This window comes from Phyllostomus hastatus, unplaced genomic scaffold, assembly GCF_019186645.2.
Source record: "Phyllostomus hastatus isolate PE091 unplaced genomic scaffold, TTU_PhHast_1.1 phas_scaffold_129, whole genome shotgun sequence".
NCBI classification, from domain to species: Eukaryota; Metazoa; Chordata; class Mammalia; order Chiroptera; family Phyllostomidae; genus Phyllostomus; species Phyllostomus hastatus.
In genome coordinates, this window is record NW_025334009.1 from 1290373 (window position 1) to 1315454 (window position 25082).

Below are 25082 nucleotides of genomic sequence, written 5' to 3' on the forward strand. Positions count from 1 at the left end.
TGACCCTGCGCCTGCTGCTTCGGTCCCGTCCTTGCGAGCTGGCCGGTTCCTCCGAGTGACCGAGGCCCAGCAGCTTCCTGCCAGGGGCGGCCCCCACGCCGCCATCCGTGTTGGCCCGGCCGGGTCCGTGTGGTCTCCCGCATTCCCAAGGACGCCGCGGGCAAAGCCGAGAGCCGTGGCCCAGAAGGAGGGGCGGGAGGGGGAGGAAGGCTCTTTAGCTCTTGACCTTGGAATTACCTGTGCGGGGAAATGTACATTTTCACTTTCGGCTGTAAAACTCCTAATAAAACTTCTCCACGGCCCCGTCTCGCTTGAGATTTCATTGTCACCCACTCTTACTCCCAGTAAAGTGTAACGGCCGGGAGGCTGTTGGAGGGTCTCTGAAGAACCTTGTTCAAAGGAACAAGCTCCCTGGACTGCCTGCGTATAAAAGTGGCCGCTATATGGACAGATAGACGGACAGTGTGGACAGTGTCCTCCGCCCTCATGGGAGCTGTGACAGCGCCGTCACCCAGCCGCAGGGCGAGGAAGCTGGGCCGTGGGGCCGGGTCCCCGTCCCCGTGCCCTGACCTTCTCCGCGGCACAGACGGCAGAGAACCCGCTGGGCTCCGCGCCCTGTGCGGGCTGTGGCCACAGGCTCCGACCTCGTTTGGGATGAAGCACGTTTCTCGCCAGCCCGGGAGCCACGGCTGAGGCCTGACCGAGCCCAGAGTGCCGTCCGGCTGCGTCTGATCTCACAGCTCGCTCGCAGAGATGACAAGGTTCCTGCCACTGAAAACGGGGGCAGATGCTCGCGCGGGAGCCCCCCTGTTCTCTCAGAGGCACCACCCTTAGGACCTGCACCCGGGGCAGGGAGAAGCGGAGCCCACTCCTCTGGAGAACCTGGGCGTCCGAGGAGGAGCCCGGCGCAGGGAACAGGCACACGGGCCCCGGCCCCAGTGCTGTGGCTGCTGCGTGACCTGACGGCGGGCGAAGCCGCTGGCTGCCCTTTCCCTGGAGGTCGCTGTCCCCGGGTTTGTTTGAGATGACACAGCGTGAAGCGGCCTCAGGGAGCGCCGAACGCTACACGCACGCAGTGACGCCAGAGGAGGAGTTACGGATTTGGAACAACGCAGACGCCGACCCGGCCGGGCGCACCTGCAGGTCCTGTCCCGGTGACAGTTTCCCGTCTTGTGCTGGGTGTGCCCAGGGACCGAGGGAGTGAGCCAAACGGGGTGACCGCGGAGAGACGTCAGGACGGCTCCTGTCAGCCCTGGCTGGCGGGGCTCAGTGGGTGGAGCACAGGCCTGCGAACCAAAGGGTCACCGGTTCGATTCCCACTCAGGGCACAGGCCTGGGTTGCGGGCCAGGTCCCCAGTAGGGGGCCCTTGAAAGACAACCACACACTGATGTTTCTCTCCCTCTTTCTCCATCCCTTCCCTTCTCTAGAAAAATAAATAAATACAATAAAATAAACAGCTCTGGTGACCTGGTTGGGCAGGGTCAGAGGCTACGCAGAGCCGGGGCAGCCAGACCCCGGGCCCCTGAGGGCAGGCGTGCGAGCCCCTGGCTCTGGCGCACCGCTGCGGGCCCAGCGCCCAGCACGGCCCGGGAGCACAGCCGATGAGCCACGGGTATTTCCCGCGTCGCTAAGTCACGGACCTTGGAGTTTGCTTTGTGTGGTGTGTGCCCGCCTGCCTTGGGATGTTCTGAAGTTACACCCCAAATGCCTCTTCTAAACAACAGGCCCATGTTGCCTTCGCTCAGTCATCCATCCTGTCACTGCTCATGAGCGCCTACTGTATGCAAACTACAATACCGGGGGTGAAGGTCGAGGGTAAATGTCCAGCCAGCCAGCGATGCAACACACGGTATCCTTCCCTAGGCGAGTGTTTTCTGTAAAGTCAGTGGTGTCGGAAGATCAAGTTCAGGTCCCGGCTCTGCTCCTCCCCCTGTGGACAGCGTCCAGCACGTCCTCTGCCTTCGCTGGTCCTCGGCTGAGTCCCCTGAGTGACGGCGAGAACGGTGCTTGTCTCTCCGAGACGGCGGATGAGACTCAAACCACAGGGCGGCGTGGGAGACGGGGTGAGCTGTGTCCACCAGCTGCCACTGGGCAGGTTTGCTGCCGTGGCCGCACCTGGATGTGACTCCCAGGACACGTCCTCACCTGGCCGGCCCGCTGGTGGGGACCCCAGCCCCGGTCACCGCCGTCGGAACCCACAGAAGCTCACGTCTGCGAGGCGCTCGGGGCTGGCCAGGCCGTGGGTCCCGAGTCTGCGCTGTTTGGTCAGTCACTCAGCAAGCGCGCCGGCGGGAGCCCGGGGCTCAGAGCTGTCTCCTCCCGCCCGCCCGCGGCCGCCCGCTCCGTGTGCGGGGAGCACCTGGCGCGTCTCACGGGAACGCCCGCGAGCTGGGCAGACAGCGCGGATGTGCCCTGGCAGGCGGCCTCGGACGGGCGGGCACCGGAGCCCGGAACAGCAGCAGCCGAGAGGTGGAGGGGGTGCGTGCCCGCTGTCGGGAGAATAGCCGTTGAATTCATAAGTACTCCACCACACTTCTCCCTAATATTCCTAAAAACACTGCCAGATTTCTCCCTAATTTCCCCAAATAAAATAAAACCCAGCTATCTGTCGGGCCAATGGTAATGAATGAAGAATAGAACCGTTCTGAGCACTTCCTGTGTGCCAGGCGGTATACCAGATGCTTTAAATATTTCCAAAAATTTAAGCACATTTTTTTCCCACGTTTGGACGCAGTTTCGAGAAACAGAGCTGGCGCAGAGCACGCGGTTGGTTACGTGTGCGCGGCGTTCACCCAGGGTCTCAGCGAGCTGCGTGCAAAGACACGTGGAGATCCCCTGAGAACCCCCCAGGGGAGCCCAGAGACGCCACCCCCGGCCCACGGTCTCGGGAAGTGAGCCTGTCTGGGACCTGGGCCAGGGGCCTGCTGGGCACGGCCCCTCCCACTGGGCGGGGCCCTCAGCGGGGACTGTTGCCAACAGCCCCTTTGCTGTCACGGGGTTCCCTTCGAGTCGTCTTCTGACAATGGTTCTGACAATGGTCACACCCTGGGTGGCCCTGGGCCTTGGCGAAATGCAGCTACTTTGTGGGGACATGTGACCCCGTTCGGTGGCGGGGAGCCTCATGGGGGCCTCACCGGGACTTTTGCCCTCAAGACCAAAAGGTGGCGGGCCCTCCCCCACCGACCCCAGGCACCCCAGCCCCGCCGAGGCCGTTCTCAGACCCAGTTGTCCCGGTGGGTGAGGGCCCGGGGTGGGGGGGGTCAAGAGAGGTCCGGGGAGAGTGGAGGGAAAGTAGAGACGAGGGGGAGGGGTGGACGGTGGGGAGGAGGGGAGGAACAGGCGTGCCCTGTGCCCAGAGAGCTCACAGCCGCAGACCGGCCCCTCGGCCTTCCCCTCCTGGGCAGGGAGGGGCCTGGGGGGCCCATGGGAAGCCCTGGGCATGGGCAGACAGAAAGGGAACGGGATGACATGAGTCCGCCTTCACCCGCCCCCGGACAGAGCCACAGAGCGGTGCCTCAGCTCCAGAGCCCTCTGCCCGGCAGGAAGGCACCTGCCCCCCACCCCGGCCTCCCCAGGCCCCGTCTGTCTGTGCGGCTCCTTCCCGCCCGGCCCCTCCCCATGCATCCCCACGGCCCCCTTCCCAAACCACCAGGGAGCCTTTCCTGTGCCCCTGCCCACGCCCCCGCCCCAGTGCTCCATCTTCATAAAAGCTGCACCCCCTCCCCCTCCCCACGCAGCCCCGGCCAGAACCGTGGCCACAGGCAGGCGGGCCGCTCTGTCCCATCCCCCCCACCCCCAGCCCCCAGTGCTGCTTCCTAACAACAAGCAAACAACCCTAATTTTACTTTGTATCACCACCCCCTTACTGCAGTGGTGCTTAGTACATCAGGCAGCGAGATCGCGGATAGGCCAATGAACCATACGTCCCGCGGTTACGGGAGAGGGACAGCCTGCGCGATGCCGGCTCGCTACCGTCTCCATGTGCGCGGCCGCTGCGGGATAAAATGTCGCACCGCTCGCTCGCTGGCACCAGGCCCCTGGGAGCCGTGTTGAGGTGAGGCTGCCGAGGGGGTGCACGGAGGGAGGGTGCCGGGAGCCATCTGCCGCCCCCGCCTCCATCCGTCCGCCCCACGAAGATGCCCCAGACCAGCTCCCACGTGCGCCCCTCCGTCTGGCCCTCGCGGTGCCCGCCTGTCTGTCCTCCGGCCGGCCTCCCTCCCTCTCGGGGCTGCAGCAGGGCCCTGCAGCTCGGCCGCCAGGCGGCTGAGCCTCCTGTCTGCCTGCCTGCTCCGAGGGCCCCACTCAGGAAAGTGGGGTTCCCCACCCACCCCTCCGCCGCTGCTGCCTCGGGTTACACCGCTGTCCTTGTAGCTCCCCCCTCGCAAGGCCGAATGCTGGGCGACACCACCCCGCGGCTCTTGGCCGCGGACGGACGTGGCCGAGCAGAAGTTCTGCAGACGCAGAGCGTCCAGTCTGCTCTGGTCACACGCCTGGCCACGGAGAGTGCAGGAGCTGCCCGGTGGCAGAGTCACCCAGAGTCCGCAGACGGTCGGGAGGTCTCAGATGCCGCCCCACGGAAGGGGCTGGTGGAGAAGCAGCGCCCAGGGCCAGAGCCGGCCCGGGCCTGCGGGGTGGACTCGGGGGGGGGGGTCTGCACTTTTATTTTTTTTTAAGATTTTATTTATTTATTTTTAGAGAGGGAAGGGAGGGAAGGAGAGAGAGAGAGAGAGAGAAACATCCATGTGCGGTTGCTGGGGGCTGTGGCCTGCAACCCAGGCATGTACCCTGACTGGGAATCGAACCTGCGGCACTTTGGTTCGCAGCCCGCGCTCAATCCACTGAGCTACGCCAGCCAGGGCTGCACTTTTATTTTTATTTTTGTGATTATACTTAGCTGATGATGCTGTTACAGTTGTCCTGATTTTCCCCCCATTGCCCCCCTCCACCCAGCAGCCCCCACTCCCTCAGGCCATCCCCCCACCACTGTCCATGTCCACGGGTCGTGCGTGTGAGTTCTTTGGCTGCTCCGTTTCCTGTGCCGTACGTTATGTCCCCACGGCTATTCCGGGACCACCTGTTTGTACCTCGTCGCCCCCTCACCTCCTCGCCCGTTCTCCCCTTCCCCCTCCTCCCTCCCCCCTGGCAGCCTTCTGGTAACTAATTTCCTCTCTCTTGCTTTTAAGAGTCTGTCTTTACCCTTAACTTTGGGCATTTTAATTGCGATGTGTCTTGGAGCGGGCCTCCTTGCATCCATCATAACTGGGACTCTCTGTGCTTCCCGGACCTGCGTGTCTATTTCCTTCACCAAATCAGGGAAGGCTGTCCGGCAGTTTTTAGACAGATTTCCAATTTCTTGCTCTTCCTCTTCCCCTCCCGGCATCTTCTCCTCCTTCTTGTTCTGCTTGGTTGGTTTTTGCTTCCTTGTGTTCCAAATCATTGATTTAATTCTCAGCTTCATCCACTCCACTCTTCTTTATTCTTTGTTCTTTATTTCCATTAGTGTAGCCTTCATGTCTGACTGGGTCTTTTTTACGCTGCTGAGGTCCTGGCTGAGTTCCTTGAGCAGCCTTATAACCAGTGTCTCGAACTCTGCATCTGATAGATAGCTTATCTCTATTTTGTTTAGTTCTGTTTTTGGAGTTTTGATCTGTTCTTTCACTTGGGCCGTGTTTCTTTGTCTCCTCACTTTGGCAGCCTGACTGTTTCTGTGTATTAGTCAGAGCTGCTTTGACTCTGTGCCTTGGTGTGTGGCCTAATGCAGTAGGTGTCCTGTAGGGTCCAGTGGCACAGCCTCCCCTGTCACCCAAGCTGGTATACTTGAGGTGCACCCTTCCTGTGGGCTAAGTGCACCCTCTTCTTGTAGGTGAGCCTTGGTTGCTGTTGGCAGGTCAGTGGGAGGGATTGACCCAGGCCAGTCTGCTGCAAGGACTGGCTCTGACCATGACCCCCTCCCTCCACCCTCCATGAAGGATCAGCTGTGCGGGGGCAGGGTGGTGGTGCTCTGATGTGGTCTGTGGCTGTCCACTCGTGCACCGGCCCTGGGGTTTCCAGGTGGTTCAGGGCAAGGTCAGCTCCCACCACCCGTGTTTTGCCTGGGCCCCCCCTCCGCCTCAGCTGAAAACAATCCAAGATGGCTGCTGCTTGTGCGGGGCTTGGAGATCCCCAGGTGAAGCCACTTTAACTCTAACCTGGACGCCTCTGGGGCTCACGGAAGCCAGCTGTTGCTTGTGTGATGGGATTTAGGAGCCATCTCCCATGGCAAGCAGCACAGTGTTAGCCAGGTTGATGGAGTCTCAGATGTGGCACCAGCCTGCTTGCTGGCTCTGTGGGGGGAGGGCTCAGCAAAGGGACAATGGCCTCTGCTCGCCCCAGTGCCAGACACTGCAGTCTCTCCCTGTGCACCCCTGGTGCCCCTCAAACTGCCGCCCCAGGGCTGGGGCCCAGAGGGAGTGGGTGTGAGTGGGAGAGTCCGTGTGTGGGTTCCCCAAGAGGACCTGCTTGGGGTTCCAGTGGCCTCCTCCACCCACTCAGTCCCCACTGGTTTTTGCAGCCAGAAGCTGTGGGGATGTATCTTCCTGGCACTGGAACCCTGGGCCGGGGACCCCAGTATGGGGCTCGAACTCCTCACTCCCCAGACATCCCTCCCCGATCTGTATCCACATGGGTGTGGGGCCAGCCTGTTCCACACCCGTGCCCCTCCTACCCGTCTGGGTGGATGTGGTTTCTTCAGTTCTGTAGCTGTCAGACTCCCATTGAACTCAATTTCTGACATTCCTGAGTGACGGTTGTCCTGTATTTTAGTTGCAGTTTTGATGCGATTGTGCAGAGAGACGAGCCATGTCTGCCCACACCGCCACCTTGACCGGAAGCCCATGCGTTTTTACCAGCTCCCTCTGTCGGCCCCTGAGGGAAGCTGAGGTGGACCACTGGTGTGGGGCAACCATACTCCTTAAAGAACAGAAACTGGTCGATCGCTTTTTCTTCCAGAACTTTGCTCCCTGCACTAAAACGCTCAGCCCTTCCTCTTATCTCACTGCCGAGGAGACGCAAGTCCGTGGTCCAGCAACTTTGTGAAAATATGCATACAGTTCACCTTCGAGGGGTGCCCCATCACTGTTGTGCTTTTCGGTAATTTCTTTTCTTTTTTTTTAAGGAAGGGACTTCTGGGATTGACTCATCAACATTTTTTTAAGATTTTATTTTTTATTTTTAGAGAGTGAAGGGAGGGAGAGAGAGAGAGAGAGAAACATCAATGTGCGGTTGCTGGGGGCCGTGGCCTGCAACCCAGGCATGTGCCCTGACTGGGAATCGAACCTGCGACACTTTGGTTCGCAGCCCGCGCTCAATCCACTGAGCTACTGCCAGCCAGGGCTGCTTTTTGGTAATTTCTGAGTGGCATTTATATCTTCCACAGTTTGCATAAACATTCAACAGCAATAACTTTATAGGCAGAAAAGGTCAGTTATTAGAGCAGTTAATGCAGATGACCTTTGATCCCTGGTTTGGTTCTGGGCGAAGGAGCGCCGGCCTGGTCTGCTGAGAGTGAAACGCTCCGCACTTGGGGAACAGCTGCCTGACGCCAGCGTGTTCGCACAGATGCTGGGCGGGGGGGGCGTGTGGACACCACACAGGAGTAACCAGATGGGAGTGGGATTGCTGTCGTGGCAGACGGCACGGCCCAGGTGCTCGAGTGGAACCCAGGCCCCCGTTGCATGGAAGCCGGTCCGCAAACACCCCCTGACGGAGGGGGGCGCCCTGCTAAAGCAGTGTCTTCACTCCCTGGCCGCTGCTTCCCCGTTTCTGGATGTTTTTTTATGTTTGTTTGTTTTTGTTATTCTTGTCTTTCCCCACAGTGGAACTTTTTCATTTCCCCGATGAAATGTATACAAGCACCCGTTTCATAAGTCAGTTTACATTGAAGCAATCTGCCCCGTGTCCTGGGGCCCAGCCCCCCTGGGCTCCAGCCCCGCTCTGTCCCTGCCCCCCAAACAGCCCGCGGTGCCCCCCGACACTCCCCGGGGTGTCCCGAGAGTGCAGTTGGAGCATTGCTGATTGGGAGTGACACGTCGGACCCTCCGGTGCCACCTGCCAAACGGCTCGTTTATTCCTGCGTGCATGCAAATGAGCTCGGTGGCCCGTGGGGGAGGCGGAGGGTCAGCAGCCCAGGGCAGCGGGGCGGGTGTCCCCGCAGACGGAAGACAGCGGGGACAGTCACTCACTCCGCCCATGGGAGTCCAGGCGGGCCTCCGCAGGCCAGGCCAGAGGCCCTGACCCGACCCCCAGGGCTTCTCCCCCGAAGAGGAGGGCGGGGTCAGGCGCGTCAGGCGGCGGCGGCTGCCTCCGGGGTGGGGTCCCCGATCGCCGCCCGTCAAAGCTCAAGCCGATCAGCCCCCGGGACTCCCGGGTCCGTTTCCCCCAAGACTCCTCCCAAAGCAGACCCAGTGTGTGTCAACAGGTGGCCCCTGGACGGCTCGGGGATGCTCGGGTGAACTCAGCCACGCGCAGTTCGGTTCTCTCTGAGACTCGGTGAGCCAGCTCCGCCAGAAGTCTGTCCTCCCCACGCTCAGCTCTGAGAGGCATCGCGTGATAATGATGACAATAATAGTATCCGTCTGCAGAGTGCCTGTCATGGGCAGTGGGAAGTGATATATCACCTCCCTTAGTTTTCACAAGATACCTACCCACCTATGAGGGGAGTGTTATTTATTCATATACTTTTAAACTTTTTTAGATTGATTTTTAGAGAGGGGGAGGGATGGAGAAAGAGGAAGAGAAACATCAGTGTGTGGTTGCCTCTCGTATGCCCCCTACTGGGGGACCTGGCCTGCACCCCAGGCAGGTGCCTGACTGGGAATCAAACTGGCGACCTTTGGTTTGTAGGCCCATGCTCAATCCACTGAGCCACACCAGCCAGGGCTCTTTATTTATATTTTAATAAAGGATATAAAAGCCTCCAATTGCAGGAAGCTCTGACTCCAAAGTTGTATGTAATCTTTTTTTTACATAACTTTTTTAATCCTCGTCCAAGGATGTGTTTATTGATTGTGAAGAGAGGAGAAGGGCGGGGGGGGGGGGAGAGAGAGGGAGACATTGATATAAGAGAGAAACATCAATTGGTTGCTTCCTGTATGCGCCCTGACTGGGAATCGTACCTACAGCCTAGGTATGTGCCCTGACCAGGAACCGAACATGCAGCCCCCTAGCGTGTGGGATGACCTTCCAACCAGCTGAGCCACGCAGCCAGGGCACCTGGTGTCACCGTCAACAACGCACTGTTGCCTTTGACACAGGCTAGCCTGCGTCTGTGGCGCTAAAGGCAGACCGTCAGATTACATTCTCTTTTGTCCCTTGCTTTTTCAGGCAGGCTAGTATGCAGTCAAACCACTTTTATAACAACAATAAAAAATAAAAATAGAGTGTCGCAGGTTCGATTCCCAGGCAGGGCACATGCCTGGGTTGCAGGCCACGGCCCCCAGCAACCGCACATGGATGTTTCTCTCTCTCTCTCTTTCTCCCTCCCTTCCCTCTCTGGAAATAAATAAAAATAAGATCTTTAAAAAATAAATTAAATTAAATGCTTCCTCTTTAAAAACAATTAAAATTAACATACATTTAAAAGGCAGACAATGAGTGCTACATGTCGTCAAACTCCTGCCAGGGGCACTCAGTTCCCGTCAATAAAGTGGACTCAGCCCTCTCCGCGCCGCCGCCCTGGTGACCACGTCCAAGTGACCGATGGGGCCTCGAGCATCACTCGCAGCCTCAGTCCCGGTGACACGGGGATCGGCAGACCTGATGACTCCACCTGGCGTGGCGCCGCGCACTCTGACTACAGGGAAAGCGCTGGGGTGGGCAGGCAGGGAGTCCCGTCCCCGGCGGCCCCGCCTGGGCAGCGGCTGGCAGCCGAGGTTCAGACCCAGAGCGGTGCAGGGACTCGGGGCCGGACCCCACCTGGAGTCTGCATCCCAGCGGCCTCCCTCACGCTCAAGTCCACGGGCAGGGCCTAGGCCCAAGCGCTTCCGAGACACGCACGTTCTGAAGTCGCCGAATTGTAGAACTTGGGGAAAAGGGTGTCATCATTTGTAATACTCGTCACGGCCCAACTGTTTCCTCTGATGCCGAGGGGACAGACACCGGGGCCTCGGGGACGAACTCCGAGCGCAAGGACACCTGGCCATGCAGGTGTCTCGCTGCCGCCCCCCAGGACGCAGCTGCCCGGACCCTCTGGAGCGCAGCAGCGCAGAGAGGCTCTCGGCGCCTTCCAACTGCCGGGCTCTGGGTTCTGTTTGCACGCCGCCCCTCCCACCGCCTCTTCAGTGGGTTCTCCCCCGTGGTTTGGGGGGCATGCTTCTGCATTTTTTAATTAAGATTTTATTTGCTTATTTTTAGAGAGGGAAGGGAGGGAGGGAGAAAGAGAGAGAGAAACATCAATGTGCAGTTGCTGCGGGCCGTGGCCTGCAGCCCAGGCATGTGCCCTGACTGGGAATCGAACCTGCGATGCTTCGGTTCACAGCCCGCGCTCAGTCCACTGAGCTACGCCAGCCAGGACTTCTGCACTTTTTAATGCTAAGTCCTGTGCTCACAACTCTCGTGTCCGTGGCCGACGTCACCCTTCCCTAGCCTTTGACTTGCTTGAGCTGCAAGGCATGTTAGCACCCAGATCTCCATCCATTCCCCCGCGCGTTTGCTGGGGCGCCCGGAAACACCGCAGCAAACGGGGGGGCTGTGTCTTTCTCCGCCCCACGTCTCCACACCAGCCCCGGGTGCCTGCACTGGGTTCACTCCCCCAAGCCTCCCGCCCGATGCTGGTGCCTGCCCAGGACATCACGTTTCCTTAGGTTTTACGGCAACCGGCCTCGCGGCACCCTGGCAGGCCATCGGAGTCAAGTCCGCTCCTGGCAGCAAGTAACCGCATTCCTCAGCACAGCTCTCGTCTGCCGAGTCCTGCTCCGGGTCGTAACTCAGCCACCCGGAGCCTGCCTGCCTGCCTGCCCGCACCGTCTGGCGGCCCCCTGGAGGGGGGGGCGCCCCGCCGCTGTGTGAGTTCAGCAAGGAGGCCTGTCCAGATGCATCCTGGGCTCTGCGTCTCTGGCGCCCGGCTTCTGTTTGGGGGCGCAGGGCAGTTGTGTGAGAAGCTTAACTCTGAGATGTGTGGCTGTTTATGGCTGTCGTTACGCGCCGTACATAAAACACGGCTGCAGAACCCTGGCTGGTATGGCTCTGTGGACTGAGCGCCAGCCTGCGAACCAAAGGGCTGTGGGTTTGATTCCCAGTCACGGCACATGTCTGGGTTTCAGGCCAGGCCCTCCCCGTAGGGGAGAGGCAACCACACATTGATGTCTCTCTCCCTCTCTTTCTCCCTCCTGTCCCCTCTCTCTAAAGATAAATAAATAAAATCTTTTAAAAAATACAACTGCGGACACCAGGGATTAAAAAAAATTAGACACTGGCAGCAGTAATATTCTTATTTCCATGTAAACGGTAGCATGCCAGAGTCAATTTCTCCTCCCCATGTAACAGCTTTACAGAAGCCGCCACCAGTTAAAAACGCTCTCAGTTAACTGTGAAATGACCTGAACCCCCGCGGATTGCTGGGCTGGTGGGAAGCACACCAGCTAGTTGATGGGTTTGAAAGGCTTGTTCGTCCACGGCACTGAGAGTGTTGACAAAGGACACGTCACAGCTCCGTGCAGCCTGTGGGTCTCGACCCCTGGAAGACTGGGGTTCGGACAAGATGTGGCAAAATTCAGCTGACCCGTGCTAACGATCTGTGAGGCCACTTCGCGTAGGTTTCCATCTCGGTTTAATTTTCCTACCTCACCCACGCCCACCAGGCAGATACATGTAAACGCCGCCTGGTGAGCCGGAGACCAAAGAAACACTGTTACTTGTCCGGACCCAGGACAGAGGCTAAGAAAACACTGGGGATAGTGTTGCCCTATTTTCTCTGCCGCTGTATTTTCTTTGAATCGATTACATAGTTAGGAACCCACCGGCAGGGTCCCCATTAACATAATCATTAAAACCATTTTATTACACAGCCTGTACCACACCTTTAGTTTCACGATTGGAAGTTTACGAAAGAATAGTCACACGCAAGTGTCGCCCTCGCAAAGCCTGGTCTGAATGTAGCTCTCCCCCCCTCCTCCTCCTCCCCCTCCTCCTCCTCCCCCTCCCCCTCCTCCTCCTCCCCCTCCCCCTCCTCCTCCTCCCCCTCCTCCTCATCCGCGCCCACACGGCACCACGTGACTGGCGGAGCGCCCAGCACGGAGCCGTGCGCTCCAGTCCGCCCACAGGGTCCGCGCCTGCCGCTGGCCCCCTTTCCCAGCGCAGGGGCTCCTGGACCCAGCCTCTCCCAGCTCCGTCACTGAATTTACGGGCAGCGACAGCGTTCGTAAGCATGCGCCCGCCCGGGCCCAGGACCCAGAGCGGAAAAGCCCGGGCTGTCGGGGCAGACGTCAGGAGGAAGTGGTGAGTGCGGGGGGGCGGGGGCTCCTGGGGAAGCCGCGGAGACTGACCGCAGCTCCCACACCGGGGGCGCGCGCTGCCCTCCAGACGTGTGCCCGGCGTCTCTAACACGCTCCTTGGTCCAGAGCCAACACCCTGCGTTGTCCCTGCGGTCCCTGCCCACGGTTTCCACCGTGTCCAAGTGAGGCGGAGACCCAGCGAAGGACCCCAAGTGGCACGGCCGGCAGGGGCAGCCACAGACCCACAGCGGACGCAAACGCCGGAGAGCCACCGGGGTCCCCGAACCCCATCGCTCCCCCTGAGACTCGCAGGCGGCCTCTTGGGATGGTGGAGACTCCTTGAGAAAGGAAATCACGACGGAGGCGTCGGAGCGGGGCAATGGAGCGAGGACCGTCTTTCCAAGAAGCGGCGCCGGGTCGAGCGGACACCCCCCTGCCAGCAACATAAACAAACACGAGGGTCTGCACCCGGGCCCTACGCTCCTCCCAGACAGCAACGCAGAGTGCATGACGGCCCCGGAGTCAGACACACAACCACGGAACTCGGGGAAGGTGACAGGAGGCGCCCGAGACGGCCCGGGCTGGTGACAGGGTTTTGGCTACGACCCCGGAGAAGGCGGGTCCACGAAAGCGAACCGCGGCCAGGTCGACTGCGCTACAACGAACAAACACCCTCTGCTCTGCGGGCGACGGAAAGGAAGTTAAACCACAGACGGGGGAACATATCTGCGAAAGGCACCGGCGAAGGCATCGAATCTACATAGAAGAAGACCTCTTCACCCTCCGTGAAAAGGAAAGAAACTCCCCTGGAAAGCGAGCCGGAGACCTGAGCAGACTCCTCACCAGAGGAGACGCACAGAAGCCGGGAACAGGGCCCCGCGTCAGACGTGATCGGGGAGCGCGAGCTGAAACAGCACCGAGGGACAGCTCCGCACACCCGCGGGCACGGCCCAGACCCACCACAGTGACCTCGCCCGGTGCAGGCGACGGCGGGGGAGGGGGCGGCGGGAGGCCCGCGCGCTGCTGGTGGGAGCGGGCGGGGGTGGCGGGGGTGGCCACTCAGGGAGGCAGTGCGGCGGTTTCTTACAGAACTCAGCACACGCTGACTCCACGAGCCACCAGCCACGCTCCTGGGCGTGTACGCACACGAGCTGAAACACACATCTCCACCGGAACCTGCACTCGGGTGTGTACAGCCGCTTTGTCCATAACTGCCCCAAACCTGGAAGCAGCAGAGACGGCCTCCAGTCGGTGACGGACACACACGAGCAAGCGGGGGTCCATCCAGACAAAGGATGCTGTGCAGCGGGAGTCAGGGCCGGGCCGCGATGCCGGGAAGAGCCGCAGGAGAACCTTAAACACAAACCGCACAGCAAACGAGGCCGACCGGAAAGGCTGCGCGCTGTGGGACCGCCACGCGGTCCCATCCTAGAAAAGGCGACGCCGCGGAGACAGTGGCAGTGTCCCGGTTGCCCAGGAGGGAGGGAAGGGGGGAGGGGGGGCAGGTGGAGCACAGGGCATGTCTGGGACCCGGAGAACACCGAATGGTGCGGGAGGGAATGGCGGACGCAGGTTACTACACACTTTTCCACACTCACAGAATGTGCCACAGCCAAGGAGGGCCCCAGGGGCCACCCTGGACCTCGGGGGGGGGGGAGGCTCTGCGGTGTGGGGGCAGGTTCACCGGGGCAGCCGACGGGCCGTGGGTGGGGGTGCTGGTAACTCGGGGTGATGCGTGTACGTGTGGGGAGACGCATGAGCATCTCCGCACCTTTCTCTCAACTTTTCTGTGAATCGAAGTTTTTTTTTAAACTCTTAAAAGAAAACTGAAAACACAAGGCAGCATAAGGACTCAGCTAGTGATTTGGGAGAGAAAGCGCTGACTCAGGACCAGAGCCTGCATCGTGGCTGCGCGTAGGTTACCACCAGACCTCCCCGAACATGAATGTGTCACAGTGATGTGGGGAATAACCAGTCTGTACACTTGGGGGGCACTGGGCTGCACTGACCGGGAGGCAGGTGGTGAGGGGGGAGCTGCGTGTCCTCGCCGGGTGCCCTCGGGCACAGAGCCGAGAGTGAACGGGCAGAGGCGGCATCAGCGCAGGGTTGGGCTTCCCCCAGCTGACCACGGAGTCACTTCCACCACGAGGACCCCCAGCTGACCACGGAGTCACTTCCACCATGAGGACCCCCAGCTGGAAGCCTGGCACCCAGCCCCGGCGAGCCACGCAGACCGTCCCAGGCAGAAGCTACTTGGGGACAGGCTCTGAGGGAAGGAGAAAGGCATCGACCTGCCCAGCCACCCCTTTGCTGGCGGGGTCCCTCCATCCGGACCTGTGACAGACGCCAGCGCTAAGGGAGCCCGAGGGGACGCAGCAGGAGGGTGGATGCGACTCCGGGGCCCGGGTGCGAGTGCTCCCGGATTCGGGGGCCGAGACGCAGGCTTCCGCCCGGCCGGTCTGAGGAGGTTGTGCTCTGTGAATCGGGAACATTCGTTTCCTGAAAACAAAATGCACGTTCTTCCCTAAAAGGCAGATTGGAGAGGTGACTAGTGTAATAAAGAATTCCTCCCACAGTTTCTCTTGAATTTTCTGACACGTGTTTCCTGTGTTAGAACTGACGAAAACCTGTAGACAGACGCAGTTTGCTGGCAGCCACCTGCATCCGTCAGCACAGAGGCGGGGTGTTAGCTCCTGGGGGCCACGCGGTCCCCTCTCCTGAGACAACTGCTTGTTTTTACTCTCTCTCTCCCTCTGCCTATTTCTTGTTCGGTCTCTTTTTCTGGGCTATCTCCCTTGGGGTTTTTTCCTGCTCTGATTATCTTCGGAGGAATGACGACGGAGGTTTTTATTAATCCACTAATTAAGTCTCTAACTTGGCCCTGGCCAGGGGTGGGAGATGTTTCTGTGTCTGACCGTCTAAGCGCCATTAGAGCCGTTTACAGTTATTGACAGAGAGAGACGGAAAGAACCTTCCTTTTGATCTAAACGAGCAAGACGCCGTGTTTGCTGGCGTGTGGATCACGCCTGTCATTTGTTGTAGCTTGTTAAAAAAAAAGGAATTTTAAAAAGATAACCTACTAAATGACACCGAGATCGGCTTAGACATCACACATCAATGATGATGATCAATTGCTATAGTCATTAAATGCAATATCAATATTTGATCTGAAACGGGTCCCAGTGAGACATTTTACCTAAAGTCTAAACTGCAAAGAGTTAACACTTATATACACACTTTCTACGTTTTATCTAACTCATTTTAATCCAATTTATGTTGCATTTTCTAGAAATCAGTGAAATTAGACAGTCAATTAAAATTTCATGGTCTACAGTATTATCTTTAACAAAACTGGAAGCAATGCTCCAGTTAATAATCTGACTATAAAAATAGCAGTATTGCTCCAGTTTCGGCAATAAGAAATTATAATTGCCCAATGTCCTGATTTTTCACAGCCCAGGAAATTTAGCTCCTGCTAAGCGCCGACGTCCTCAGAGCTCGCGCCCGGCCGTGGCTGGTGTCCAGCCGAAAACCCAGAGCCTGCCTCACTTTCTAGCTCCGCGCTGGAATTTACTTGTGCCGGCCTACTTTCCCCACGTAGATAAATTACGTATTGGATGTCCACTCGGTGGGTTAGTCATTGCAACCAAACAGATGTGAGTGCTAATGTAATGTCTGTCATTTTGGGGAGGTTTACATGAGCTGGCTTCACCCAGCAAAGCAGCGGAACAAGACGTCACACTGGTCTCTGTGTAGCGCCCGAGCACGGCACAGAGGCAGGCCCGGGGTCCGGGGGGAAGAGCTCTGGGCTTCCTCCGCCGCGGAGTCGTCTGCCTCCCTGAGCTTCATCCGCTGCAGCAACCGCACCTGGAGCTTCATGCGCCGCCGCCGCAGCTCCTCCAGGACCAGGCTGGGCTCCAAGGTCAGGGGCGGGCGGCAGGGCGGCCACGTGGCTCCCCGCGCCTGCGCCTCACCGCCGCCGGCAGGGGGCGATCGCAGCGCGGTGCGCTCAGCCGCACCGCGGGGTCCGCCTTCAGCTCCTGGGTTAACGCGACTCGCGTGCACACGCGTGTGGCTCCGTTTTCGACACGTTCTGGCCTGTAGTGCCCCTGTGGAAGCTCCCCCGCCGCCCGACGCCGCCGGCTCCCCCTCCGGTTTCTCCTGCTGCGCTCAGAACGCAGCCCCGGGAACCGCGGGGCCCGGCCACCAGCGTTTCTGTTGTTCACGGGTGATGCTGCGTCTGCACGTGGACACGCCTTGATATTCTAATGGTTTTTTTAAGATTTTATTTATTTATTTTTAGAGAGGGAGGGAAGGGAGAAGGAGAGAGAGAGAGAGAGAGAGAAACATCAATGTGCGGTTGCTGGGGGCCGTGGCCTGCAACCCAGGCATGTGCCCTGACTGGGAATCAAACCTGGGACACTTTGGTTCGCAGCCCGCGCTCAATCCACTGAGCTACGCCAGCCAGGGCGATATTCTAATGTTTCATGGAGCATTTTAAATGCACGTGCCTTCCTGTGTGGTTGGATCATCTAGGTGGAATGCTGAGCTTTGGTAGTTTGGGGGGAACCTTCTGTTCAATAGCGTAAACAGTTGGAGTGCTCTGTGGAGTGCGTGTCTGAGGAGTGAGACTGGGGGGGGAGGGTCGGATGCTGAGCTGGGGGGTGATTACAGCGGGAGAACGGGGGAGGGGACGCACCCCGCGAGGCGGGTGTCAGCACAGCGACACCATAACTGAGACCGGCCTGAGACTGATCACCGTGATTAGTGAGAGCCCGGGCCGCCCGTGCCGTGCAGGCAGACGCAGGGTCGCGGGCCTCAGGCGCGCGGGGGGGGAGGACCAGGCGAGAATCAGAGATGCTAGCCTGAGGCGCAGAGGGAAGGGCGGCCCGACACTGATGGGCGCCCAGAGTAAGACTGAAATTTATCACTGGCGCTTACCTAATGCAGCTCTCGTGGCAACCCTAGCACCGCTCCCCAACTAAGAAGGAGAGCACGGGGGGTCCGAAAGGTGCAGTGCCAAGGGCCCAGGTGGGGACCTGGCTGGATTCCCACAGGGGTCTCGGGCACACACCTGGCGGGCCGCTCTGTTCAGCCGAAACTAGGACCCGACGCTGCCTCGCTTCCTGGCTTCTGTCCCTGAAGGTGGGGACATGCCTTCATCCTTGGGCAGGACCGGAAACCGGTTCGTCAAAACCCGATCCAGTGCCTGCAATCCAGGAGTCAGTCCGAGTACCGGGCACTTAAAAGAGCTTGTGTCACCCGCCCCTCGTCACTCCAGGACACAGACCACCTGGACGTCCCCGTCCCCAGGCTACAGAAGAGGAAGCCGGAGGCCTGGGCTGGCTGCTGAGGAGCCTGGCGGCTGATGCCCAGACGGGACACGTGGAGGTCAGGTTCAGCGACCGGCCGCTTGCCCCCAGCCCCGTGTCCTCGCCCGCTCTGCCGCCAGGAGCGCAGCTACAGGGCAGGGCGGATGGGAAGGAGAGGCATTCCCTGCTCCGGGAGGGACCTCGGGGCGTCCAGCCGAGAAGGGGGTGTAGGTGAAGCCCCTCCACGACCCCGTGCAAATTAGAGCTGAACCACAGGACGGCCAGCATGCAGAAACACCTGAAATCCGGCTGCACGGACGTCCTGCCGCTAAGGGCATGAAGAAGAAGCCAGGCGGAGCCTGGTAGGGGGCAGAGACACGGCACAGGCTGGCCCCACCCCGCTGCGTGGTGGACAAAAACCAGGAGGGACGTCTCCCCGAGAGCGAGGGGCTCCAGCGCCACGGCAGGCCCCTCATTCCAGGGTCCCTGCGCCAGGAAGAGAAGCCCCATAGCTCCTGGCTGCAAAGTCAGCGGGGAGTGTGGCTGAGGGAGACAGATTGCTACGGGAGACCCAGGCGTTCCCCTTGAGGGGCCTGCACAAGGGCCTGCTCAGGCTCCCTCACTGTGAGCCCCACATGGAGGCGGTGGCTCCACGGGCACCAGGGACACACAGGGAGAAACTGGATGGCCGGCCGGGCTTCGGGGCGAGAGCCGGAGGGGCGGCGTGCTCCCAGACAGCAGGGTGGCAGAGGCCATTGTTCCTTCGCTGAGCCCCTCCCCCACCAATAAAGCCTACAGGCTGGTCCCTGATGATTCCCGGAGACCCCACTCTGCCCAACGTGTGGCCCGCCCAAGCCACCTCCAGGGGCTTTTCCATGCACATGGCCCGTCTTCGATCCTGCTACAGACTGTGCTAACATCTCTCAGATGAGCAGCACCCGGCTCCAGCGTGCCCGGTGCCTCTCACAAAGTGGCCCGGGCCCAGCACAGGCAGCAGCCAGTCTCAGTGTGCAGCCTGGCCTCTCCTGGGCACCCCTGAGTCCAGCACAAGTAGCAGCCGTCTGCAGATCATCCTGTAGCTCACGCTGGGTGGCCTCGGGCAGGCACGGGTGGCAGCTGACCTTGGCCTGCACCTCCCGGAAGGCCCCAGAGCCAGTACGCCAGGTGGAAAGCTTCAGATCACGTCAAAGCACCACCCAGCCGCCTCCACAGGCAACGCACTCAGCAGCAGACTCACTGAAGTATCAGTAAGTCCCGCTCTGTGGTGTCAGCCCCTCCACGGTGGTCTCAGCAGTCCTTGCAGCTGATAAGCCTGGGGGTGAAACCCTTCCGTTAACTTGCCAACAACAATCGAGGCTCAACTACAAGAGAGGGGTGTACATGGCCCACACTGGGGTGGGGGCCCCCCTGAAGCACCCGGCTCAGGCGATCGGGAGGCCGTGTCCGTGGACCCTGCAGGAAAACCACTACGGAGGACCACTCCACCAAGCCTCAGCGATGTGGCCGCTCTGCCTAATGCATACAGGCAAACACAGGGAGGGGGCCAGGACGAGGAGAGGAAGAAATACGCCCCGAATGAAAGCACAGAACAAAACTCCAGAAAAGAATGAAACGAAAGGGAGACAGCAATCTACCAGATGCAGAGTTCAAAACACTAGTTATAAAAACGTCCAATGAACTTAGGGGAAGGGTAGGTGAACTTAGTAAGAATGTCAACAAAGAGGTAGGGATCATAAAAATGGAGATATGGAACAGGAAAAAGAGCCAGTCGGAAACGAGGAACACGTGAACTGAAGTGAGGAATGCAGGGAGTCAACAGTAACGTGGGCGGGGCCAAGAAGCGAGTCAGAGATCTGGAAGACAAGGAGGCAGAAATCACCCAATCAGAACGGCAAAAAGAAAGCCAATCCGAAGAAATGAGAACAGTGTCAGGAGTCTCTGCCACAACATCGAGCATCCCGATATTCTCGTCACGGGGGTGCTGGAAGGAGCAGAGAGAGAACAAGAAACTGGAAACCGATGAAGAAATAATGACGGGAAACTTCCCCAGCCTGGTGAAGGAAATAGACTACAAGTCCGGGACGCACGGAGAGCCCCAGAGAAGGCAAACACAGAGAGGCCCGCACCGAGACACATCATGTTGTAATTAAAGTGCAAAGGCTGAAAACAAAGCAAGTAAAAAGTAGCCAGAGAAAAGCAGTGAGTTACCTACAGGGGAGCTCCCACGAGACTGTCAGCTGATTTCTCAACAGAAACTTTGCAGGCCGGGAGGGATTGGCAAGAAATATTCCGAGTGACAAAGAGCAACGCCCCACAGCCGAGATGCTCTGTCTGGCAGAGAGAACATTTTCAATCAAAGGACAGACCAGGAGCATCCGAGACAAGTAAGAGCTAAAGGAGTTCCTAACCACCAAACCCGTGTTACAAGAAATGCCAAGGGTCTTTTTTTTGTGATGATGCAAAAAGATAAATAATGAACAACAAAGTGGCAATAAATACATACTTTATCAACACTTACTTTAAATGCAAATGGATTAATGCTCTATTCAAAAGGCTTAGGGCTACTGAATGAATAGCAAAGCAAGATCTTCATACTTGTTGCCTGAAACAGACTCACTTCAGGTCAAAATTATCCACACAAATCTCCGTTTTTACCACTAGAGTACTTCCCCTTGCTTTCAGATAGCCAACCTCTGTGGCTCTGTGCCAGGGAAGCTTATGTGAAATAGAGATATAATCTTCGACATATTGTGTTAGCATGTCCCTTTCCACCCTCCTGGTGCAATGAAAATGTCTTCTAAAATACTGAAGAAAGAATAGGAAAAAATCAGTCTTTATTATTATTTATGAATGTTAGCAAATTCATCAGTTTACATGTTCCAGTAGTTTTACACGTGAACTCTTACTCATCCGAAAATGTCAGTCGCTTTGTACAGTTTGATCTCAGGTGGGTTTTCAAAAAGTAATTTCTGCCAAACCAGGTGTGGTGTTGGCAGAACTGGGAATTCTCACGTTTCTTCAACATTTTTGTTTAATTACACTGCATAAAACTAGGGCTATGATTAGGTGGTTTGGTAACATCTACATTGTCTCAGATTAAGTTTTCTTACTATATTTTAGAATCTCTTATGAACAAAAAAGCATTAAATGATTAGTTGAAATATTCATACTTCGGATCATGTGATAAAATTTCCAGTTAGAGTTAAATATCTGGATCATATATCCTAGATCACTTGGGAGATTTACTGTTTCATAATCTATTTTTAAATAAAGTATAAGCCAGTTTGGTTACTAGTTTGGTTATTTTCATAACTCATGTAACTCTAACTTTTTTATTCTTATATACAGTTTTGCATATGGATCTTATGAAAACAAGATGGATTCTTACTTAGAAATAAAGATGATCTCTACAGATTAAATTTCGATTCATAATAAATCGATCAGCGCCTCCCAAAGTGTATTGTGCCTACCAGTCACTCAGCATGTTGCTAAAACGCAAAGGTTGAGTCACGGTTTGGGAAACAACCTCGTGTGACGGTCCTCAGGGTAACCGAGCACAGCCCAGCGGGAGCTTCTCCAGCGCCGCGGTTCCCATGCAGGGCTGGTCTGCTGCGAGCGAGGCCAGGTCACGGCTCGGGGGAGGAGGCAAGAGCTGGAGACAGTCGGACGGGACTGTCCACCTTCTCTGACATGTGTGAGCCGTTCGGTCTGGGACAGACCGTAACTCTGCTCAGCCGGCCTGCCTTCTCGGTCCTGTACGCGCTCCCGGGCGCTGGGTAACCGTCGATTACGATTTCAAAAGAAACGCCCGGTGCCCATAAAGGCAATTCCAATTCCATGTAAGCAGAGTCATGGAACAAATTCTAAGATCCAGAGAAGGGTGACACCCAACCGTCGTGAGCGTGAATCACTCCTTCCCAAAAGTTAAGGGGAAAATTACACGGCATACGCACAGCGGCATTACTGGCTGGCGCAGTAGTCCGATGGCCTTCGGGTAGCAGCAGATATATTTTCTGTTCATTCAAAATGTTTTATTAAGCCCTGGCTGGCGTAGCTCAGTGGATTGAGCTCGGGCTGCGAACCAAAGTGTCGCAGGTTCGATTCCCAGTCAGGGCACATGCCTGGGTTGCAGGCCACGGCCCCCAGCAACCGCACATGGATGTTTCTCTCTCTCTCTCTTTCTCTCTCCCTTGCCTCTCTAAAAATAAATAAATAAAATCTTTTTAAAAATAAGGTAATTTTAAAATAAATACATACATAAATAAAATGTTTTATTAGACAAAATGTCAAGGTTGTATGCTGCTGACCATTCCTAATCACCGCTCAGTTCTGGAGGTCCACCATGCACGCCACACTCCCCGCTCTGACCCCTTCTGATTAAGCCAGAGAGCGCGCGGCGGTCGGCCGGGTGCGGGCCGCACAGCACCACGGCCCTGCTGCTGTGCCGGTAACTGCACGATTCAGTCGTTAGTGTGAGTGGGGACCAAGAGACCAGACATCCCAGGGATTAAATAAGACATCAAACGCCTGCTGTTGGGAAGCCCTCCAAGGTCGTGACTTTAAAAACATCCGAGGATGCGCCCTGAGCCGCCCGAGCCCAGCACGGCCCCTTTCCCCACCCTGGGGACCCAGGGCAGCGCCCGTCCCCGGTGAGAAGCCCGGCGGCGACGGCGGCAGCCGCTTCCGTACAAACTGTGGGCGGCGGCGGGCGCTCTCTGTGTTTCGAGTCGGGTGATTAATCATACCAGCTGCACCGCACGTGACGCGTGTTCGAAACGGGGGCGTGCCCGCCTCGCGCCAGCTGCTGTCCTGTGCTGGGCAGTGGGTGCGGTGTGCGCAGTGACGGCCTCCCCGCCTCCCTCGCCTTCAGCGCGGTTGGTGTTCAGCACTAGCTCGCGTCACTCATGTCGGCGCCGTCCTCGGGAGCCACTCGTGCTCAGGGCTGTGGTTCGAAAGGTCGGGAGGTGAGGTTGTAAGACACAAAGCCGGGCACACGCTCTGTGTTGCATCTGTGTGTGTGCACATGCGTGTCCTCAGAAAAACGCTGGACGGGGGTTTTGTCCAGAAACCAGCCTCGGAGTTTCCTCTGTTACAACCGCATTCTGGTGTCTGCTTTCGACTGCTTCCGCGTTTCAGGGAAAACATAACACGGCTCGTTTTTTGAAAGAGCGGGACTTCTTAAATGGCTGCCCCTCCATTGGGAACTGGGTGCTTGCACAGGTTTTAGGGACGTTTAACGAGGTCTGATTCATGAAGCCGTCCTTCTTTCCGCTCCACTGGGCCATGCAATGGGGGGGTGGGAGCTGCGGCTACAGAACCGTGTGGGTGTCCGTCAAGGCTCTGGCACCGGCAGAGACGGCCGTGAGAGACCAGCACCTGTTGTTCGGGGGTGGGCGGGGACAAAAAGAGCAGGTGTGTCAAACCGCAGACTGTGCCACGTGAAAACTGGCTCCCGTGTCCCTAAGGCCACGCTCAGTGTCCCCCAGAGAGCTGGCTTTTCCAAACGCTCAGTGGCCGGCTGCATTGCTCCCAATCCGGCATCCCCCGGGTTTGAACGGGCCCTGATGCGAGCAAGGCCCACGCTCGGGCCACGGCACGGTGACCGTCAGTGCCGTGTCAGGACACGGGCACACGGGCCGCCCACGTGTTCTAACACGGGGACTGGGAGGTGGCTGGTGATGAAGAGCTCGGGGCCCACAATGGGATGCCGGCGCACCGACACCACCACACCCACGGTGTGGCCCCGCGTGAAAACGGACACGCGGTGGAGAAGACGTGGGTCTCCAGGGGCCTCACCTCCACCCACCCCGCGTCTCCCCTCCAGGGTGTCTCTCTCGGAGGACGGCAGCCTGGAGATACGCAACGTGACCAGGTCCGACGCGGGACCCTACACCTGCGTCGCGACCAACCAGTTCGGCTCGGCCAAGAACATGGGCAGCCTCGTCGTGAAAGGTACCCGGGCCCTCGGGGGGGGGGGGGGGGGCTGGGAGCCCGGGAGCTGCATGGGCGCCGCGCACCCTCCTCACGGGTCACACCCGCATCCCACTGCCCGTGGGCAACCCGTGAGCCGCGTCCCGTGTTCACGAACCGCATGTGCCCTCCCCCGGGGGCCTCCCACAGCCCGCATGGACACGCGTGAGCACTTTACAGGCAAAATACTATCGGTGGGTAATTACACAGAATTATAACCGGCACTTAAAGTATCGGAATCTTCACAAATGCCTCTGTGTGTGGGGGGGGGCGGGGGGGGGTTGCCGTGGACTCTTCGATAAAGTCGAGGGAGAATATTCCTGAGAAAGTCTGATTTCGCGTGACATTTCTGCCGGGCACGAGGCTGTTAGGGCCATAACCGGTTTGTGCATCCCTGCGGCCCCAGGTGTGGGACCAGCGCAATGCAGACTCTCTCGCTCACGCTTTAATAAGCAGCTCTTTCCAAAGAGGAGAAAACCAAAGCGTTTGTGTCCAGGCGGGTCCCTGCCGCAGTCCCGTCACGGTGAACAGGGGCCATACTGTGGGGGGGGGCAGGACCGAACACCCCGCTCTGCAGACCTTTGAGGGCACCAGCCCCCAGGCCCAGGGCCGGGGAGACACAGTCAGGGTGAGAAGCGTCTCCCCCCGCCGGGGCCACCCTGCCACACCGAGCCCCCGAACCAGCACGGTCACCGGAAGCCGAGTCACTCGGCTCCTTCCGCTGCCTCCCGGACGACAACAGCGACGGTCTTGATAAAGGAGTGTAAGCGGCTCACGAAGCCCAAGTGATTAGGTTCGGCCACCGGTGCTTGATCGTCATTCTTTATTAAAAACAAATGTCTTCGATACCAAGGGGTTAGCGGCTGCACTTCGACGGTCCTGCCCGCTGACCCGGGGAACCTGGACGCCCCCGTCCCGGCCCGAGGCTCTGCCAGCGCCATCTCCTCGTCACGCTGACGTAGGCTTGGTGCCCCGAGGAGCGTGCGTGCCCTGCGCCCAAGGACAGGCGTCTGTTCCTCCGGCCGGAGTCCGGGAGCGCCCTGTGCTGGCGGCGAGTGTGGCCACTTCCCGCGGGAGGGAACGGCGTGCGAGTTCAGTAAGGGAGAGAAAGGGAGGCTCTTCGCCCGACTCCAGATGCAGAAGGGGCGGAGGCTTCGTTCACGTTCCTCGTTCGCGCGGCACACGGTTCAAGCACGGCGAGGACCGCAGTCCCTGCCACCCGCCCGTCTTCCCTGGGGTGGAGACGTCGGGGTGGGGGTTCCAGTGTGAAACGGGGAGGGCGGAGGCCTCCACGGCAGAGGGGCAGACCCTCAAAGAGAGGATAAAACACGG

General features: G+C 58.5%; 1 protein-coding gene across 1 annotated transcript in view; it reads left to right on the forward strand.

The window, feature by feature from the left end:
• LOC123830642 (contactin-6-like) overlaps nucleotides 1-25082 on the forward strand; it is a 174809-nt gene that overhangs the window by 125426 nt on the left and 24301 nt on the right. Inside the window, 1 exon segment of the mRNA XM_045857110.1 lies at nucleotides 23605-23732. Coding sequence (XP_045713066.1) covers nucleotides 23605-23732 — 128 coding nt within the window.